The sequence below is a fragment of the Mytilus edulis genome, chromosome 12 (assembly GCF_963676685.1).
Source record: "Mytilus edulis chromosome 12, xbMytEdul2.2, whole genome shotgun sequence".
Classification (NCBI taxonomy): Eukaryota; Metazoa; Mollusca; class Bivalvia; order Mytilida; family Mytilidae; genus Mytilus; species Mytilus edulis.
Window position 1 is genome coordinate 43,516,872 of NC_092355.1, and position 23,075 is coordinate 43,539,946.

Sequence of the window (23,075 nt, forward strand, 5' to 3'; positions counted from 1 at the left end):
AGCAATATCATTTATTTTTCTACACAACCATTGTTGGTGTCTTTTACTACTGACAGAATTCAGATATGCTGGGGAAATCCTGAAAACTAAGTATCCAAATCCAGATAACAAAAGGTACCTCACAGCTTGGAAACCTTCAAAAAGAGAAAAAAATGCTCAAATGTTGCTATTTGATGTATTCTGTAAAACTTTTACCAAATAAGTTTTTAAATGTTTTTCTGAGCCCATTTGCTTAAAATCAGATAATCAAATTCCTCACAAAATATAACATCTTTTCAAAATTTTGTGTGACCTAAAGTGCCAAACTTCTACATTATTTAATTTCTGGTGGAAAATTGTCTCACTGCGATCATACCACATTTTCTTATCATTAAAACAATACCATTGGATAATTTTAATGATGCAGTTATTATTTGTTTTCCTGCCGTCTAATAACATTTCTACTACTGTTGAAGACATCAGAAATATCTACTTTTAACTCAAGGTAGTTAAGATATTTTCAAACTGTTGATAAAATATGTGAGATAAAATTTACCAAATGCATATCCTTCTTTGCCATTTCAGCATCTTTCTTTGTTTGTTCATAGGTCATTGTCTTGTTAGAGGCTGACCACATGGATAAATTATGGATGACCTGTAAACAAAAAAATATGTGAACATATATATTTTTATCATTCAATACTCTCACAAAAGCTCCAAAACTCTTTATCTTCAATAATTGACTACACAGTGCAGATTAAGAGGCACTTAAATAAAAATACTTTAGGTGTTTTGATAGATGTACCACATGATTAAGGAACAATCAATCATAATTCTATGATTGCAGTTTTTCTTCCAAATTGGCCTCCCTACCCGGGTACTCAGTACATTTTTCTTTTTGCATTAGCCTTTTAATACAATACAAACCGGTGCTTTGCTTTTTCATCAATTGGCATTTCATTTGTGCCAAAAAAATCTTTCATTTGTGCCGCAAACCATATTTCATTTGCGCCAATAATACAGGTTAATAGTATAGATGAAATGTTTTTTTTTAAAAAAACACTTTCAATGAGAAAGACACTTTTTGTTTTCATAATAAAACATATTCCTCAGAAATCAGTCATCATAAAACAGTTCACAGCTCTTTTAGTTTGAACACATTTAAAAAGGAGTAAAATTACGAGACAGTTCAAAGCATTATACACCATGTACACTATAGTCAAGTCATAATTCTATTCATATCAGTTGCTATTCTGGCTTGGTACAACTAAACAATTTTTAATATGATGCATATGATAAGCTATAAACTGTATGTGTGGTCATTAAAAAAAAACGGACTTATTTCCTCTGCTTGTCTTTGAACTGACAATGTCAATCTACAAACCTCAATCATGTGAACACTTTATAATTCTAAACCTCAGTTTTGTATTAGAAACGAGTATAAACATCTATCCCAGAGAAATACTGTAGAAACAAATCTTATTCACGATAAAGCAATGAATATACAACTTTTCCATTATACATTACCTGTGAAATGGCGCAAATGAAGTTTTTATATTTTGGCGCAAATGAAACATAACCTTGTGGCGCAAATGAAAGCTCAGATTTTTTAAAAAATTGGGGCAATTGAAAGCGCCCATACATACCTGTCTGATATCTTGATTTGATGCCAGTATAATCTCATTCAAAGCAGGTGGTGGAACTTTGAGACCTTCTTTAAAGGCTAGAGACATCATGGCTGCCTATTAAAAATAACATACTAATAAGTCTAATTTCATTAGAAACAAATCATATAATTTAAAGATCTTCTTCAAAGTCTATATATGTAGGAATCATGTTTGTCTATAAAGTTAGAACAGAAACATTAAGTGTGCATAAGCTGAAATATCTCACTTGTTTTAATGATCATGATAGAATTTCATACCAAAAGTCTTTCAGATAAAGGTCTAACTACAGGTATCACATTATCTTAACATTATCAATGATCCTTGAAAATTACATTGTACGTCAATGGCAGACTGAAAATTACATTTTTCAATCATTCTATATATATACATCAAATACAGTTTACCTATTGCTTCATATATCTGTGAAATGGACACAACAATGAAACCTTAAAGTTAACAACTGAACCATGAAAAGAGGTCAAGGTCAGATAATTAAACCAGATGAACAATATCTGACTCTCTTTTGTACAAAAACAATGAGCAATCAAAGTAAAGTTTTCTGTTCTTTCAACTGAATATAAGGTAAATATTTACCTTGATTTGTTCTACTCTGGGTCGTTGGAAACGTAGATCAAAGCAATGATTAGACAATGTTCTCATCTTTGGGTGGTTTCTATCATTACACATACATATAATGGGAATCTTCGTGTTCTTTATCAATGCTACCATTTCCTGTAAAAGATAATTAAATCTTAAACTTTTAAAAAATACAAGACTCTTAATACTACGGAGATTCTAAATTATCCTTTTTTTTTATCAAGTCTTGCAGATTGATGTTGATCAGTTACATACTTTTTGGCAAATTGATTGAGTGTTTATTGCCAACTCCAGTGGGACACAGGTCAGGTCACCTGTAATTCAGTGGTTGTCATTTGTTAGTGTTTGTCTTATATATAAAAACCAGTTTTCCCCTCCACATAAATCTTTTTTTTTTCTTCTTTTTTTTTATAGTTTCACATTTAGTCCAACTGTTTTAAAGGTTATCGAAGCCCTTTCAGTTAGTAATTTACATCTTCCTTCTCTGGTGAATTAAAGTCTCTTTGGTACTCATATCACATCTCCTTATTCTTATATAGACCACTTAACATTACTTTTATACCTGTATTCCTCCTCTATCTTCATTGCCTGCCATACCATCAACTTCATCCATTACCAAACAATGTTTGTGACCATGTGTCTTTGACCCTTGACCTCCTAATAAAAGTAATACAAAAACATTAGAGTTTGATAAAAAGTACAAAACCATAAGTAAATGAATTTTATGAAATGCTTGTAATAAATTGTTGTAAATAGATATGAGACATGTATTTGGTTTAATTTTGTTAGTTCAACGGTTTCACTTTCTGTTCACGTTGCATCAATTTAATTTTGGATGTAACATTTCTTTGATTTGCTGACAGTGTTTAGTCTATCAGCTGATGCACATAATTTTGTCATGTGACCGTAACCTCATTAAAGTTTTTTCATGATTAATTCCTGCTAAAATATATGACTGTTTTGGAAGCCATGGCTTATACAGAAGAACATTGTTGTTTACCAAAAAGAATACCAAATATCATTGGCTTACCAATAGAGGCTCTCTTAAACTGACCTAAAAAATTTCACAATGAGTGGGTAAATGGTTCACCTTTATGTTCAATATTTTAATTCAAAATAGATTATTTGTTTGCAGGGAGATGATCTTCAAAAAGTTTACAAACTAATGAGGACGAGCAAATAAGAAGTAAAGCTATAGAGTAAGTTTTGATAAACTCAGATGCATGACTTAATGTACAAATACTGAATATTTAGCAATAAACAGTATGTTATCTATAGATATATCTATACCTGTAAAATCTACCATTGTAGTATTGCTTAATGACTCTGCCACAACTGACTGTAAATTCTTTTTGGATCTAGTGTCTGATGCATTAAGTTCAACAAAGGAAAAACCAGCTTCCTATAGAAAAATAAATTTTCAAATAAATTTAAAAGGCTGTCAGATTGACAGCAAACCAGATTTCCCTGCATGAAATAAATGAATTTCTGTAGGATTCAGAAATTAATTATTGGAAAGGTCAAAATCAAAGTATAAGTTTTTACTACTTAAAGGTATACAACTCAATAATGATAATTGAACTTGTCTTTCATTTAGTCACAGGGAATTACATATCTAAATTTAACAAGATTTCATCAAAGTGTTTTTGATTTATTGCAAAAAAAAATGTATTCTCATTTGAAATTATAGCATGGCAGACATAAATGCAAAACAGAAATGCTTTTTCCAGTATAAATCTGTTCAACATATGGTAGAACTTTAAATGTTTAGTTTTATATTTGGAATGTTGTGTCATCTTTTGTGTTGTTTTTTTTCTGCATTGCTTTGTCTTCCACATGTTCTATTAGACTTTTAGTTTGAATGTCTTTTTGTATTTTCACATTCTTTCTCTTTCTCAGTTATTGCCTTTATTCCTTTTTTTACCATTTTTGAACATAACTGTAATATCTTTTTTATGATCAGTAATAGCAGTGTTCTCCCCAGGCCGTTTTAGCGCCGCGATTTTCAGCGCTATTTCAATTTCCCGCTGTCCTATTGCACTGACCGCGTCGCTATCCCGTTCAACCGCGTCGCTATATTTTTTTCGTATTTTTTAAAATTTCCCGCTTATTTTTCTTTTCGGATCACGTGATTGACTGGTTAACGATTTTTGAAAGAATTATTTCCGTTGTATTAAAGTAACTCCGCGGGACCAGTCTAATAAATTTTACAAAATGGCGTCGTTGAGAGATCAAAATAAACAAAGATTTCAACATTGACATCTATTTAATGAATATATAGAGGCATATATGAATGAAATGAGAAGAAATAAATTGACCGCATTTCCCAACGACATTCACAAACTTGTTTAACGAACTTTGAACAAACAGATTTTAACAACGATCAAATTGGCTTCAATGAGCTAGTCTTTGAAGTATTAATTATCACCCAATCGAACTAATACCTGTTTAAATCAGCAATTCTACAGTAATGAATTTTACCCTTTGAAAACAATTAAGAGGATATGATTAGAAAAACAAACCCCAAGCTGATACTAGACTTGAGAAATTCACTTTCTCGATGTCCAGCTTGGGTGAAGCCAAGTTAAACGTCGTAAGGTTAACAGAACACTGCTACATTTTTTCGCTTTATAAAGATGCCGAAACGTATGAAAGGAATGGACAGTGCTAACAGAGACATATAATACATGTCTCGGGTGCTGAAAAGTTCATTTCTAAATTATATAAGGGAAGTTTTACCCCCTTCTCTGACAACGTTGTCTCGACCATTTTTTGAACCATCTACGATTATATCATTACTTTTTTTGCGTTTACAACCGAACTGTCGAACCTGTATTGCTTGAAAGAAGCACCCCTGTTATCAAGGGATTCATTATAAGCCCGTATTTTACGATTACTTGACCATACATGGCTCTTTTTCAAATGGATAAGGGAATAAAACAAAACGAAAATTTTGTGTAAATATATATAAAATATCGATATTTGTCAACCAATCATCAATATATCTTAATTAAATATTGCTTTTAAATTTAATGTAAACAGAGGATGGCTTGGATAAGGAATAGTATTTAATGCTAAAAAAAGACACAGGTGTAAACAGGAAGTTATGTCAGCCAGTAAGGGAGATAATTTGGGAGGGAAAGACCTAAAAGAAGTATTGTCAAATCTTGACAAACTTATCTGGTGGCATGTATTCAAATGTTTATAAAATTATCAAACAAAACCTTTAAAGGTGGTAGTTGTTTCAATTGGCATACATAATGTATTTGATTGGTAATTCACCTTTGAAATAAAAAAATCTCTTTAAAATATTTTTAAAGGATTTCTTTCATATTCATAATTGGAATATTTTAGCCTTTTTTTTAAGCAAGTCTTTGATAAGATTTGAATATTATTAAAAGGGCAATTTCATTTCTTCCTTTGAAATACTATACTCATTTTTATTGAAAAGTTGTACTTTGCTAGAAATGTTAATAAAAGTAAATGTAAAAAATACCAATCTTGTCATTGAAAACTTTCTCACAGAAGCTGACAATGACTTTATTGTTGGTCCTACATGTTCTGCAACATCACTAAGTGATAAGAAATCTTCACATCTAGACAGCCTGGTATAGACCCACCATGGAAAAGACTTCTCCTTGGGTTTTATAGACAGATGATATGAGGATTATATGTATTTACAATGGAGACAAAAAGACTTTTCTTCTATCATGTCTATATCCAGACATTAACATTAGCAAACAAAGGGGTAACTTCCATCAGCATGATGAGGACATCATTACAGGAGAAAACATCAATAGCATTATATAAGAAAAACACATAACAAATCAATTACAAACCAACCCCACGCCGCAACAAAGTTACTAAGAATTGTCGAAAATCACGCGCTTACCACAGCGCTATCCAAAAATCCTGGGGAGAACACTGAATAGACATAAGAGATATAGCAACTACAAGTACAGTATTGTAACCTTACCTTACAAACTAAAGTGGCTGTTGTAGATTTACCAATTCCAGGAGGTCCAGACAACAGTGCTGCCCTCAATCCAGCTCCCGTCTCATCTTTACCAAAGAATTTACCTAAAATACATCATCAATTTACAAATCATATTTTGTCATGAAAATACATAAAAATCATTACTGATAGGACACATTGTGGTCAATTTTTGACTTCAAATATGTCCTGGTTTAAAGTTTCAATGATTTTTTTTCTTACTCAGCAATCTGTTTTCATTGGACACAATTTGTTCTACTTGCAGGCATAAATAGCTTAAACTTTTGAGAATCTTTGATTTTTAATTCTCTTCAACTTTGATACCGATTCCACATTCAAACAGTTCTAAAATGAATTTAAATGAAAAGGAACAATAGTCTAAACTAAAAACTAAATATATTAGGTTTTTTTAAGTTTGTTTTTCCATTTAACAGCCTGTCTTTGCATGAATTTCCTTCTTATTCAGGAACACTTCCAGGGATCTCCATGGATGAAAATTGAACCATGGAGGAACTTTCACCATTACAAACCATGTCTACGCTGTACAGTGTAGCGCGATCGGAAGTATTTTATCCCTCCATACAAGGAATGGTGAACATGCTAATTCATTGTTTATTTAAATTACATTTATTTGAATTTTCATTATAGAATTATAGAATTAGAAGTATCAATATGTTCATTTATTGCCGTTTTTAACCATTCAAATGCCAAGTCTTCATGGTTCCCCCTTAGTCGAGAATGATCAAAAGCTGTCATGAAGGTCCCCATGTAGATTTCTTGTATTTTTGGTAATTGTTATGGGGGTTTAAAAATCATATGATGTAGAGCTTATTTTTCATGGACACTGTCAAATTCAGAACCCATTACCGGTATGGCTGATTTGCAGCAACAACAAAACGATTCGTACGGGTTATGTAAAAGGTTAAAGAGATTTGTAAAGCAAATGAAAAGGTTTTAAATGACTTTATCTGACAAATTGATGCTGTGCAACATGCATCTTTCGAGTCTGAATAGAAACCGGAAACGCGGATGTATCAATTTGATTGTAATATACGAAATGAATTTGGAATTACGATACGATATTTCTTTACAGGAAATATTTATAAGTTTTTACTTTTAAACTTTTAAAGTAATTCTAAATTATCTTTACAGCAGTACTCGAGTTATTTGCGATGAAATAATATTTACTGTTTTGCGTCTTATTTTGTACTTTTTAACAAAGGGGGATGCTGATTGCGTAAGTCAAAATAAAGCACGTGTTCGACTTGTTAAACTGTTTTCTTTCTAACTGGATTATTAATTTATCTATTTAATCTAAATAATCATAATCATTTGCTGAAACTTAGTTGATTAATTCGACAAATGGATCGTCTATCCTCAGATAGTATTCTCCTGTCTGGTTTGTTGATCTACCTGTACAATCTCAGGTACAAGTGATTAGCGATCTTAATCCGGATATCCCTCAGGCGTTAAAACTGTGTTGGATTATAACATAAAAAGCCTAAGGGTTATGCAATTACATGCATTTGATTATAATTGATTAAAAAAATGGCATCAGGCTACAAAAAAAGATGAAGTTTTGAACGATGGCGGAAGACAATTTAACGATGATGCAAGACAATTTAACGATGGGGCGAGTCATTTTACGATGGCGCAAGACATTTGAACGATGGCGGGGCGCCATCGTTAAACAGGCCATGGAGATCCCTGACTTCCATATATATTGGTTTATATTTCCACCCAAGTTAATGTGATTATAAAATATTTCAAACTAGAGTGCAAGTAAAGATTAAGGGATTTTCGTTGGTGGTTTTTTTAATTATATTTTGACTTTTGTCCTTTGGTAAAGGATTTTACTCTTTTCTCAAGTTTGAAACTTAAAATGCCCCCTAAAAACTCAATCAAGTATTTAATAAATCATGTTATTGTGTCATTACCAATTACCTGAAGGTTTCACACCAGCTGCTCGGTTTTTATGCCAGTTATTCAACCAATTCAACAATTTCTTAGCATTACTTTTGTCTCCTGTCTGTCCAATAATTTGTTTCATTGCTGATGGTTTATATTTGTCTACCCATAATAACGATTCTTCTGGTTTGGCACTTCCTTTATCCTTACTTTCACTTTGTGCAACAGTCACTTTACTTTCACTTTTAGCAACAGTTATTGTACTTTCACTTTGACTATTTTCCATTTTAATGCTTGTGTGTTTTTTCGGTGAAGGTGTCCTTTCAAATTTAGATAAATGTTCTGAGGTTTTAGTTTTAATACTATCCTTTTTCTTCAGGCTTTCTGCTTGTTCCTGTCATAAATAAAATATATGATGTAAACTTAATTAGTAAATAAACAGCACCTTTCTAGATTTCATTCATACATTTTTGTATAATTCAAAATTATCAGTCAATATGTATTCTACAAAAATCACCAGTGCTTCACAGGGATCTCCATGGATGAAAATTAAACGATGGAGGAACTTTCACCATTACAAACCGTGTCTACACCGTACAGTGTAGCGCGATGGAAAGTATTTCATCCCTCCACATAAGGATTGGTGAACATGCTAATTCATTGCTTATTTAAATTATATTTATTTGAATTTGAATTTTAAATAGAATATTTTCAATAAATGCTGTTTGTAACCATTCAAAGGCCAAGCCTTCATGGTCCCCCCTTAGTTTAAATTGACCAAAAGCTGTCATGAAGGTCCCCATGTAGTTTTCTTCCTATTTGGGGTAATTGTTATGGGAGTTAAAAATCTTGTGGAGCTTATTTTTCATGGAAATGTCAAATTCAGAAGTCAAGAACCCATTGCCGGTATGGCTGATTTGCAGCAACACCAAATTGATTCTTACAGGTTATGTAAAAGGTTTAAAAGATATAAGTAAACGATGACAAATGAAAAGGTGTTTAATGACTTTATCAAGCAAATTGATGCTATGCAACATGCATCTTTAGAGTCTGAATTGAAACCGGAAACGTGGATGTATCAATTTGATTGTAAACTGCGAAATGAATTCGGATTCACGATACGATATTTCTTTACAGGAAATATTACGTTTTTACTTTTTAAAACTTTTAAAGTAATTCTATATATTATCGATTCAATACAGCAGTATTCGAGTTATTTGCGATGAAATAATAATTACTGTTTTACGTCTTATTTTGTACTTCTTAAAAAAGGGTGATGCTGATTGCGCAAGTCAAAATAAAAGCAAGTGTTTGACTTGTTAAACTGCTATCTTTGTAACTGGATTATCAATTTATTTATTTAATCTAAATTATCTTAACATTTGCGTAAACTTAGTTGAAAAATTTGACAAATGAATCGTCTGTTTTCAGAAATTGTTCTCCTGTCTGGTTTGTTGATCTACCTGTACAAGCTCAGGTACAAGTGATTAGCGATCTTAATCTGGATATCTAGAACTGTATTGGATTATAATATAAAAAAAGGGGGGGCGCCATCATTAAACAGGCCATGGAGATCCCTGCTTCACCTTTCATCTGATATCTTATTCACTAAAATATATTCTGCATAGTGTTAAATCTACACCCATGTGAAGGAACTATTTTGCCTTAAATACGTACTACTTTCCAGTATGTCCTTTTATTACCAGGCCAAGTTTGAAGGAGTTACATTTTAAAAAGTCTATTTAAATTATTTTTGCAAAGAATTCCTCTCTTCATGCTGGAGGCCATCTTAAACTTGCAGAGAGGTGAAATTATTATGGTCTGTGTTGAAGGACTCATTGATTTAGAGATGTAGAACAGCAATAAAATCATTGTTCCTTTGCTTTTTGTGCGATTTTTGCTGTGCATGTACTGATTTTGTGTCACTGATGAATAACCCATATTCTACCATTTTCTATTACTTTGTTATAAATATCGAAACAAAATGTTATCTTTAAAAAAAAAATTATTTTCATAAAAAATATAAATATAGCCATCCAAAATAAATTGATTTAGAAATTAAATGTTTCCATTTTCATATCTATAGCACATATGAAAAGTGAATCAAACTACCAATTTCACTGACCTTTTTAAATGATTCCTCTGCCTGAAGTTCATACTTTGATTTCTTACCAGGTCTTGTTCTTATTAGATCTAAAAGTTCATCTTCACTTATCTGTTTGGTTCCACAACTTCTAGCCTGTAAAATATCGATATATAAAATAAGACAAGTATAAATTCCTTTTGTTTAATAGTATTTTTATAAATTATTTCAAACCAAACAAGAATGTGTCCAAAGTACACGGATGCCCCACTCACACTATCCTTTTCCATGTTCCATGGACCGTGAAATTGGGTAATAATTTAATTTGGTATCTAAATTAGAAAGATCATATCATAAGCAACAAGTCTACTAAGTTTCAAGTTGATTGGACTTCAGCTTCATCAAAAACTACCTTGACCAAAAACTTTAACCTGAACGGACAGACGCACAGACGAACGCACAGACAAATGGAGCCACAGACCAGAAAACATAATGCCCCTCTACTATCGTAGGTGGGGCATAATAAAAGAAGATATGAAATGGCAATAGGTTAGTAGCAGTATACCAAATATTATCATGCTGACATGTTTAACCTCACCATATTCTGTATGTGCCTGTCTAAAGTCGGGAGCTTTTAATACATTAGTTGTCATTTGTTGCTGTATATCAAATCTGTATTTTGTTCTGAACAGAAATCTGTCTGTTAATTTTTTGTTTGAATTGTTTTACATGTGTCATTATGATCCTATTATAGCTTGCAATAGATATGGATTTTGCTCATTGTTGAAGGTTGTAGTGTGATCCTTATACCTTTAAAATACAATATTTTGTTTTATTAAACCAATGAAGAGTCAATGTAATAAATGATTAAAAACATGGAAGAAAACCCAATCAATAAAATATAACATACTGTAAATTCAGAAATTATTGCCAGGTTTTTATTATTGCGAATAATGCGACTAAGTTGTAAACGCAATAATTAAAACTCGCATTTTGTAATATTTTAACTGAATTAAGCATGAATTTTCTCAAAATCGTAAAGATTAAAATCGCATTCAAGTGTAAAATGACAAAATCGTAATAATAAATGCACGCAATAATTTCTGAATTTACAGTAATTTAGGAAATGTTACATGTGAAAAATAGAGAGATAGAAAAGGTAGAGAAAGAAATGTATCTAAAGTGCATCAACAAAAATTGTGGTACAAAACATGTACTTCATCAAATCTAACTTAGGTTATCTCCCTTAGAACAGTGACTTGGGTCTAATTTTGGTTATTTTTTCATATCAAGCATTTCAAAGACCTCAAACATTATTTTTCTGAAACAGCATTTAATCAATCACTTTGGTATAGCATAGTCATACAAAAGATACTGATAAATGATAAAAGATATGGTTAGTAGGTTAATAGATGATTACTGTGACCGTCATATTACTAATTTTTTTTTTACCTTTGCCAGTTTACTTTCCCCTGCATCTCTGCCAACAACCATATAGGACGTTTTCTTACTAACAGAGGTCGTCACTTTACCACCATATTTCTCCACTAGCTGTTTAGCATCGTCACGCTCCAATGACTCTAAAATTCCTGTGATCACAAATGTCAACCCTTCTAGACAGTTTTCTCCACCCTTAAACATTTAAGTAAATCAATGAATACATCCTGTTGACTGAGAATAAAAAATATGCACATTCTGATAAAGTGATTTCATCAATGCCCAATTTTTTTGTTAACAAGGTGTACTGGAAGTAAATATGTGCTTTTATACTTTCATGAGTATCTGACTTGTTAAATGTGTGTATAATACATTTGTATTGATTTGGATATGAACTACATTTTTAATTAGTTGGTATATGAGTTTCTTACTTAAGGTGGTACCTAGCACTACAGGGAGATAACTCTGTAAAATCAGCAGAATGTTCTAATGACGTTGTGTTGTTCAGGGAATATTAAGCATCTCAATTATCAAAATAAGTGTTTGTCAAACTGCTATATATAACCAGTGTAATTTTTCTGATTAAACGGTTGGTTCAAATTTTTTGAATTTTTTATATTTTTGTTAAAGGGTCAAAGTAAATAGTTTCAAAATTTTATGAAAATTAAACGAGCCAAATTAATTTTAGTGAAAGTGTTGGGTACCACCTTAAGACATGTATTTAATGAATGTTTTCAATCTTACAGCATGTGTATAATGCATTTTTTAACTTGTCCGACATATGTTTCATGCATTTTTTATAATAGTCCAATAAATAATTGATAATGCATTTTTTTTTACATAATGAGTATAATGTATTTTTATTGAGCTACAAAACATTTTTGTACAGCTTAATATTATAGTAAATAGGAGATAATTATAATCTAAAGCATTTTCATCTCCCTGTTACAAATGTCTTAAAATTTTCATTTCTTTTTTTCTAATAACTTTTGTATAATCTATGTAATTACTCTACTAGGGTTTAACTAACTGTTTTCTCACACTAGAAACACTTTTTTAACCCTATGAATGCACTGAAGAACCATATGGACTAAAGACCTGAAATGTCTTTTGATACAATGGCATGTAGTACTCTTCTTGTAGTTTATACAAGCAGTTACCTCTGGTATTTCTTTAGACCCAAGAGCTTGTGGTCCTTCCCTGGTTAGATACGATTTGTACATCGATCCCTTTCTTTCCAGTGTACCAGGAGTTTCTGGTGACTGAAACAATACAATTAAAAAAAATTTTTTTTTGAGGTATTCAGTTTTGAGCATAGACACAAAATACTGCTTCCTGTTTCATTTTTTGTCATCTTATTTTCTCTGTTTTATCATATTTTCTGTTGAAGACTTTTTATGTCAAGATGTCTTTTATTTTTTGTACTATTGGTTTGCTGTCTCTTTGACATATATCTTTAATCTTCTTGGTTCTATTTAAGTTAATTTGACTTTTGATTTCAGTATAGCTAGAAATAAATACTTGCAATTCATTACCATTGATAATGATTACCTGGTTTTTTTTAAATGATCATGCTTCAATTCGGAAATTTCATAAATATGATTATAACCTTCTATCAAAATCCTCATGCAATATTTGTATATCTGAATTGAAAAAAGCTAATAATAAAATCCATAATTTACATAAGCAAATTGAAATTCTATGCAATAACTACACACAATCCAGGAATTGCAGGTGTAACTGTCATTTCTATTCATGACATATATTTTTAATCTACTTACAGTTGTTTTTCTAGGACTGACTTTAGGATGTGCTGCCTTATCTGGTTTTGGTGTACTGGCTTTTTCACTAGCACTCGATGATGGTTTCTTTGGTGAGATTTTCTCTGGTTTAGCAGGAGAAAACCTCTTTACAGGAGATTCTTTCTTTGGTGACTAAAATCAAACATACAAAAAAAACTTCAGATTAGATTACAAATATGGAACCTACTATTATGAAACTATACACTAGGATATTTAGTCAAAACGTTTCTCATGGTGGTGACTTTTTCATACTAAAGGCTGGTAAATGTGGGTGTTTCACAATAGAGTTTTACTAAGTTTAATCAAAAGAGACCAGGAAGTAAATCTGTACCTAAATATTGTAAATCACTTACTATCACTAGTTACAATTTATACAGAAAAACTTAAACTTATAACATAATGAGTAATTTAAACACTCTCAAACAACATTGATCGTAGCTGAGTGACTACTTTTAAGTAACTCTGAATCATATTGCTCCTCATGTTTTAAGGTATTTATATTCATCCTTGGCTTTCAAATGTTAGAATTTGAGCTTTCCATATGAGGGTAAACCTAAAAAAAGTTTCCAGACAATAAAAAATACTGAATCCACAATATAATGCAAGAAAAAGAACAGGGACCTGCACTGGATTTTCTTATATCTATTATCCTTTTTTTTTTTTTTTTTAAATTATACTGAAAAATTCAATGTTGAAGTTTAAAGATTAACTAATTGGTTGAAGAGATAATAATTTGATTAAAATATAACCTTCTTTTCTGTCTCTTGACCGGATATGTCTTTTGACTTGGATTTCTCTGGCGTTTCTTCCACAAGGAATTTAGCTTTTGCTGCAAGTTTGCTGGCTATTGTGCCTGAAAAAGTATATGTAAGTGTGTAATTGTCATTCAAATACTGAATTTAATTTTATTATAAAACAGTAAAATGTTGTTATCTTAAACTAACATGATTAAGTCTCATGTGTAAATTATTCCATTTTTTTTCTACGAGTATACATTATTGTTGTTTTTTTCTGAATAAGAATAACTTTTTTCTGTTTTTCTCTGAAATAGTGTAAAGTTTAAACTATTCTGGTTTTTTTTCTGATATAGTATAAATCATTCTGGGTTTTTTTCTGAATTAGTGTTAAGAATTGTGTTTTTTTTCTGAATTAAAGCCCTGTACAGTCTTCTCGGTAAACTATATTCATGAATCTTATGTCTACAGTTCTCCATTAGAAGATATGTTTCCCTACTTGACCACAGGATGTCACACAATGTTTGTTTAAATCACACAAGTGAAGTGTTCATCCAAATACTTTTCTTATAAGAATTTGTTGTCTTGTAGAGGGGGTGCTCATTTTCGCCATATCTTTCCATGTTTTCTGCAGTTTATGTTCAGGTCTATATGTTTTTGAAGTATACTGATATTTCTATATGAAGATATCTTCAAAAGCAAAACATTCTTAAGCTTGAAAACATGTTTGTTTGAAAATAATCACCTGTAAAGTTAAGTGTTTGAAATTTCCTGATGTTTTGTCAACAGGGGACACATATTCGCCGTTTTTACACATCTATTTAAAACCAAATAACTGAAGCTTTATATAATATTTATCAAATAAATTTCATTTTAGATGAACAGCAGACAATTCAAAGATGTAAAAAACAGAAATTTAGGCCAATTAGTCCAAAAATTACTAAGAAAAACTTCTTTGAAAATCGTGTTTTTCATTCAGGAAATTGACTGAAAATCGTTGTCCGTTTTTCTGTCCTTTGCAGTATGTGCCGCAATTTTGTCTAAGTTTAAAAAATAATCATATTTGTCATAAAATTATAATTTATCGGCATATTTCTTCCATTTCAGCCACCCTTTGAAGTGTTTACACCTCAAAATCATAAAACGGCGAAATTGTGTTCCTGGCGAATATGTGCCCCCCACTCTACTCTTCAATAGTATACAATACTGTGGATTCATTGATTGTCGTTGGTACCAATTTTCGTGTATGAATTAAAACTTGCATGATCATGGACATTTAAGGTCTGCATACAAGCCTATACAAAATTTGTCATTCGTTGAAAATTTAATTTCGTGGTTCACAAAATTGGTACCTGACGAATAATAATGAATCAACACTAACTGAAATATGATTTTATAAAAAACAAGAATGTGTACATAGTACACAAATGCCCCAATCGCACTATCATTTTCTATGTTCAGTGAACTGTAAAGTTGGGGGTCAAAACTCTAATTTGGCATTAAAATTAGAAAGATCATATCATATATAGGGACTTTAACTTCATCAAAACTACCTTGACCAAAAACTTTAACCTGAAGCGGGACCCTCAGATGGACGTACAGACCAGAAAACATAATGCCCCTCTACTATTGTAGGTGGGGCATAATAAATGAATACATTTTAATATCTTACCTGCTGGTTTTGATGTTGATTTTTCTTTTTCTGGTGAATCAACTCTTGCCTGTAAAAAGTGACATAACAATGAAAAGTACTGACACTAATAAAAATAGAACACACCAGGTTTTCCTGCACTTTTCTAATAGAAAAAGATAAAAACTAAATAAATGTTTCAATATTCATCTTGTTAGAATTAAGGAGATTTTAATTATCTCAGAAATTAGATTAAGGAGGCTCGCGGGTATAAGATTTTCAGAAAATCAAAGAGCTGATAGCTCTGAAGTGGAAGAAGGTGAATAAAAGGTAACTTGAATTACCATAAAAGCAGACCCACTAACCCAGGCTGCTTTGTTCCATTATCGTTATAATGTATTTTTTTTCTTCAAACAAGAAAAGGTCATAAGTACATGGATTTCCCATCCGTACAATCATTTTCTATGTTCAGTTGACTATGAAAATTAGGTAAAATCTTTAATTTGGCAGTAAAATTAAGAAGATCATATCATAAGGAACACATGTGTACTAAGTTTCAAGTTGATTGGATTTCAACTTCATCAAAAACTACCTCGACCATAAACTTTATAACCAGAAGCAGGACGGACGGACAGACTAGAAAACATATTGCCCACAAATGGAGCTTAAAAAAGTAAGGCTCGTTACATACCCGCCAACTTTTGAAAGTTCCCAATTCCCATATGGGTTTTTCCTGCACAAATTTTTTTTTAAAGGTTACAATTTTAAGCGATGTATTTTGCACGATCTGGATTGTCTAGAAAAAGTGTCATACATATGTATTTGCATGCCTTTTTCTTAAGTCTGTTTGCATGATTCTAGTTTTAATTCGGTAGAAAAAAATATACATGAAGCTAGCAGACCAGGGTTTATTTTCCAGAGTAAGAATATTAGATGCTTGTTGAAATTTCCAATTTTAAATTATGCACAAAGATGGACCTTTAACAGGTTGGGAACAACACTCCAAATGAGATTAACCTAACTGGAAGATCAGTATAACCCACTGTAAAAAATGAGCACCAAAAAAGTCATTTATATTCATATTATTTGATGAAACTTTTCCCCAAGAACTATGCATCTATTAAGTACTGAATAGTCAAAACATGTCAAAAGAATTTTTTGTTGTTTCTAAACTTATATCTTTTTTAATAATTTGACCCCTCATTTAGAAAAGTTGTTCCAAATATGAATTTTCCCACTTTTGAGTTTAATAAAAATCTTCAAAATGTACTTTATTTTTTTTCAACAGTAAAATGACCCCTTGTTTTAGGGACAGTCCCTCATTTAAGGGACACCACTCATAATTGGGGTGGGGGTGGGGGGTCCCAACCTAAATACAAAAAAAAAATATGTTACAACCAGTATTATGTCAATAAATTGTCAATAAATTAGTGAAAAAATTCTATTTACTATCTTTATCATGTTTTTGGTAGTACAGTAGACTCCGGCAATGGGATACCCAGATTGTCAGCTAAGAATATCTGATTTACCCGATATATTCAATAAGACGATGAATGTATATTCATTAAATATTCTACAATAATAAGTAGATCTATTGCTTAATATGTGAAAGGGCTGGAGGATTGATGGAGTGATTTTTATCAATAACATCACCACGATGTTTGTGAAATAAAATTATCAGCTGATTATGTAGCTAATGAATAAATTTGTTTCCACTTGCAGTTTTTAAATCCTATATTTATTAAAATCAATTAAATGTATTTATGTAAATTATTATCTTCCATCCATAGTTTGTCTTTACTTGTTAAGTAAACAAATTATTTACATTTTCACACAGGTAAACTAATTTGGCTATAAATAGATTAAAGCATGTCTGTGTAGAATTTCTTATCAAAAATCGTAATTGTTATAATTTTATTTCTTTAAATAATCAAATTTAAATTTATGAAAATATTCATGATTGATAAAATAGTATTGCTTGAAGTTTACGCTTTCAGAGACTATTTATGTTTAGGTCATGGTTCTTCACATAGTTGTAAACAAACCAATATGGCCGATACACGTGATTACCTTTGCACATGTGAAAAAAATATTTCTGACAAAAGTCAGATTTCTCTTGTCAAAAGGAATTTATATTTATATTGCAATACATTCTTCAGAAGGAGGTACATTGAGTTTCAATTATATTTCTTTTTCTATGAGCTTAGATTTTAATCACATTCTCCAAACAGCAACGTATTGCTCTTGTCAACTGAGTCTTGAATAATTTTATAAATAGATTCAAACCATTTGGAGTAGAAGGGCATCTAATTCACATGACAAAGGAAAACAATGAATTAAGACAACAATTTAATAAGAAATATGTCCTTTTTATTTACAAAAAAAAACCAAAATCTTTTTGTCTGCAGGATTGCAAATTCGTAACTTCAAGGGCGAACTTGTAAACAGGGCGAGTTGTCCCGATACCAAATTCACGCATGCGTAATACAAATATCTACAGTTAAAACATCCTGTGACAAGTAAACAAATAACGTTCATGTGGATGAGATGAAATCTGATAATTTACATAAATAATAGGGTCATATTTACGATAGTGATTGTTTTTCAATCCTAATTTACAAATTAAATGATTCAGATGCCTAATCATGTGTAAAAATCGGTGTCAGGAATCTTAAGTTGTTATGAAATTGTAATACACGAAACGAATGCGGCATACGGAGGCTCAATGCCAAAGGTCAGCCCCTTAAGTCTTCAGAAGACTTGACGTCTTCTTCCACTAAAAATTAAACATTTATTTTTCATTACAAAATTTATTAATTACCTTTAGTAGTTGTTACTTTATCATATGGAACAAAAGTCATTCAAAAAAATCAATTCGTGTTGGCCCCAGGTGACTTTTAAAATGTATATATCATCGAAAAAGCTCCAAATTATCTCCCTTTGGTGCAAAAATGCCATTTTTTGGTATTAAAATTGAAACATCTTTTTTAACTCATCGGTGACCTATATTTTTTATTGTTGTTTTCGAATAAGCTGTACATAAACTAAATAATTGTAAAATTTAGGCGATTTCTGTAATTTAGTTCTTTTTTATTTCGATATTACCGCTTTTTCTCCTATTAGTTCAACAGAAAAAAAGGACATTAACAAAAATGTATGCTTCTTTCGACGGCAGATTGTGAGCGTAAATGAACGGTGACCCCATTTTTTTATTTCATTTTCATATTTAGTATAAGATAAAGTTCATTTATAGAAAAATATAGCGAAATCCTATATTAAATAAAAAAAATTGATTTAGACCCGCGAGCCCCCTTAACAAGAAAGATTGCTCTGCTATCTGTACAAAAACACACGATCAACATAGGTTAAAGTAGTACGGTAGAGAAGAGTATTTTGTAAATTTGTCTTCAGCCTGGATATATAGTTCAACAGACATATCCTAAAAAACCAAAAGTCAGTCTATCAATAGCTGTTGTGACTCTGACCTTTGGCCACAAAATAAAAAGGTCTTCAAGGTTGGTAAAGATATTTCTAATTATAAAATTGCTCAAAAGATTTTGTCCAGAAACTAAAATGTTGACATCCATGATCAAAATACAACTACGTTATCAATCATCTTAAACAGAAAATGTACCTTTTTAGGTGGTCTTGCTTCATCTAAATCTTCTAAAGTTTTCAAGAAGTCATCATCATCATGCATTTCCATATCATCAAACTTGTCTTTCTCTTCTTCATCTTCCTCCTGTACATAAAGTATTAAAACATTCAAATTGTCAGCCATTACTATATGTTGTTGATGTTAAATATCAAGCAGTCTGTCTAAATGATCCAAAACCATCTCAGGGTTCTAAATTAATGCAGGACCGATAGCCCAAGGCTAGAAGAATTGCGGTCAGTCTAGGATAAGTTGTTTCATCATATGTGTCTAGAAAATTTACGATTTTCAATTTCCAGAAATTCAGTGCCATGTGGTGTTTGATTAAAAAAATGGTGGTCCTATCGATGCTTTAAATAAGATTGTTCTTTTAAATATTAAAGAGCGTATTTGACTATGATCAAGTTCAAGGTTACAACTCACTAAATTATTTAAAGTAAACAATGTGGAAGTGTTTAGGCCAAAAAAAAAGATATGTCTGTTTCCTGCTTCCAAGGCAAAAAAATCAGGGTCGGTAGGTCAGGATTTTTTTTTTTTTTTTTTTTTTTTTTTTTTTTATTATTTTTGCACTCCATGTCAGATTTGCAGATGGTTAAATGTCATGTTTGGTTAGGGTCCTGTACCCCAAAATCATTTAATCTCTTTAAAGAAGCTTTAATTGAATAATCCTCCAGTGCCGACATTTTTTAAACCTTAATTGTAGCACATTTGTGCAGGGAGCAGCCATTTCGATTGTTTGTGTATAGTAAATTACGGATCTGGATCGGAAACGAATTTTTCCGGACCGGAAACGAATTTTTTCCGGAAATGAATAAAAAGATCTAGGGTCGGGGGCTTTGAGTCAGGGTCGGTCGGGAAACAGGAAACAGACATATATTTTTTTTGGCCTTAACAGGAGCTAAAAAACCAGAGGGCAAAAGAAAAATAGACAGGAGAGGGAATTTCATTATACTGAAAACTTGTTCTGCAATAGCTGAACTTGCAGGCAGTGATGATACAAGCTGAGGTCAATTTCATTTGTATCAATACTGTCTGAAAGTTCAGAATGAGGTTTCAGCATAATGAAACAGACAAAAAATGTTTAGAGATCAAGACTTTTGTCCAATAAAATAACATGGAGGAGGAAATCCAAAATGATCAGGATATTTCATCAGAAAAAACAGGCATTGAACTCAACCCAGAGGATAAATAAAAACAAGAGGCTCTCAAGAGCCTGAATCGCTCACCTGAATTTTTTTGGTTTAATCTCTCATCAATGATTATTTTGGCTTTTCAATTTATTTAAATGTTCTTTGAATCGTCCTATTTTCTTCAAAAGCAAAAAAAAATCATTTTCTCCTATGTTCTATTTTAGCCATAGGAGCTATGTTTCTTGACATAAAAGGAAATGAAATATAAAATTTATACTAGATACTCTGAAACTCTGAAACTCATTTAGCCTAAGTTTGGCTGAAATTGATACAGCAGTTTCATAAGAGAAGATTTTTCAAAGTAAGTCAACATGATGAACAAATTGTGAAAAAAGTCTTTAAAGGGCAATAACTCCTAAAGAGGTCAATTGACAATTTTGGTCAAATTGACTTATTTGTAGATCTTACTTTGCTGATCATATTTGCTGTTTACAGTTTATCTTTATCTATAATAATATTCAAGATAATGACCAAAAACTGCAAAATTTCCTTAAAATTACCAATTAAGTGGCAGCAACCCAACAATTGGATGTTTGATTCATCTGAAAATTTCAGGGCAGATAGATATTGACCTAATGAACATTTATACTTCATGTCAGATTTGCTCTTAATGCTTTCGTTTTTGAGATATAAGCCAAAAACTGCATTTGACCCCTATGTTCTATTTTAAGTAATGGCGGCCATGTTTTTTAAAAGATCAAAAATCAAAGCACACACTTTGTGCAGGATAATCTAAGGAACAACCATGCTAAGTTTTAACCAAATCCATTCAGTAGTTTCAGAGGAGAAGATTTTTTAAAGTTAGCAAATATGATGAACAAATTGTGAAAAATTGTCATTAAAGGACAATAACCCCTTAAGGGGTCAATTGACAATTTTGGTCATATTAACTTATTTGTAGATCTTACTTTGCTGATCTTTTTTGCTGTTTACAGTTTATCTTTATCTATAATAATATTCAAGATAATGACCAAAAACTGCAAAATTTCCTTAAAATTACCAATTAAGTGGCAGCAACCCAACAATTGGATGTTTGATTCATCTGAAAATTTCAGGGCTGATAGATATTGACCTAATGAACATTTTTACTTCATGTCAGATTTGCTCTTAATGCTTTCGTTTTTGAGATATAAGCCAAAAACTGCATTTGACCCCTATGTTCTATTTTAAGTAACGGCGGCCATGTTTTTTGACGGATCAAAAATCAAAGCACACACTTTGTGCAGGATAATCTAAGGAACAACCATGCTAAGTTTTAACCAAATCCATTCAGTAGTTTCAGAGGAGAAGATTTTTTAAAGTTAGCAAATATGATGAACAAATTGTGAAAAATTGTCATTAAAGGACAATAACCCCTTAAGGGGTCAATTGACAATTTTGGTCATATTAACTTATTTGTAGATCTTACTTTGCTGATCTTTTTTGCTGTTTACAGTTTATCTTTATCTATAATAATATTCAAGATAATGACCAAAAACTGCAAAATTTCCTTAAAATTAACAATTAAGTGGCAGCAACCCAACAATGGTTTGTTTGATTCATCTGAAAATTTCAGGGCTGATAGATCTTGACCTAATGAACATTTTTACCCCATGTCAGATTTGCTCTAAATGCTTTCCTTTTTGAGATATAAGCCAAAAACTGCATTTGACCCCTATGTTCAATTTTAAGTAACGGCGGCCATGTTTTTTGACAGATCAAAAATCGAAGCGCACATTTTGTGCAGGATATACTAAGGAACAATCATATTAAGTTTCATTCAAATACATTCAGTAGTTTCAGAGGAGAAGATGTTTGAAAAATTGTTAACGACGACAGACGACGACGACGTCGACGGACACCAAGTGATGAGAAAAGCTCACATGGCCTTTTAGGCCAGGTGAGCTAAAAATGAATAAAATGTAATTATCTTAATTATTTTCCATTTCTTTCTTTTTTGAGAGTCCATAAATTGGCTATTATGAGACCTCATTTTGCATTCAGAATGGTCTCAGAAAGCAGGAAATTGAATTTAATGTAGTTATGAAAAATGTTCAAGGAGGGCATGCCCCCAAACGCCCCTAGCAGGTTTGGGTCAGGTTATTTTTATCAGGGCTAGACTAAACAAATTTACTCTAGACCTGTGGTCTAAACAACATTTTAAACTAAATTCTATCCCTGCATCTATATAAAACTTAAATCTGCCAACATACTTTTGTAATACATCTTGGGTAAAAGGGCATTCCATAATTTTTAACTTTATTTGTTTCTTTTGCAGACAGCGTTATAAAATGTCAAGTACATGTGTTTAAATCATTTTTCCAGATGTCATTCATTGGCCAAAAAATAAGATCCAGACTAAAATACTAGAACTTTTAATATATAGGAAGATTAATAACCAGGTGCTCTGCAGGGCGCAG

General features: G+C 31.4%; 1 protein-coding gene across 1 annotated transcript in view; it reads right to left on the reverse strand.

Annotated features, from left to right (window-relative positions):
- Positions 1–23,075, reverse strand: part of LOC139498534 (replication factor C subunit 1-like) — a 39,986-nt gene that overhangs the window by 8,566 nt on the left and 8,345 nt on the right. Inside the window, exons 6-19 of the mRNA XM_071286959.1 lie at positions 19,466–19,573; positions 15,874–15,922; positions 14,217–14,320; positions 13,447–13,599; positions 12,826–12,927; positions 11,681–11,860; positions 10,271–10,384; positions 8,182–8,539; positions 6,220–6,323; positions 3,534–3,645; positions 2,806–2,900; positions 2,241–2,378; positions 1,626–1,721; positions 536–634 (exon numbers count right to left, since the gene is read on the reverse strand). Coding sequence (XP_071143060.1) covers positions 536–634; positions 1,626–1,721; positions 2,241–2,378; positions 2,806–2,900; positions 3,534–3,645; positions 6,220–6,323; positions 8,182–8,539; positions 10,271–10,384; positions 11,681–11,860; positions 12,826–12,927; positions 13,447–13,599; positions 14,217–14,320; positions 15,874–15,922; positions 19,466–19,573 — 1,812 coding nt within the window. The remainder of the gene's footprint in view (positions 1–535; positions 635–1,625; positions 1,722–2,240; positions 2,379–2,805; positions 2,901–3,533; positions 3,646–6,219; positions 6,324–8,181; positions 8,540–10,270; positions 10,385–11,680; positions 11,861–12,825; positions 12,928–13,446; positions 13,600–14,216; positions 14,321–15,873; positions 15,923–19,465; positions 19,574–23,075) is intronic.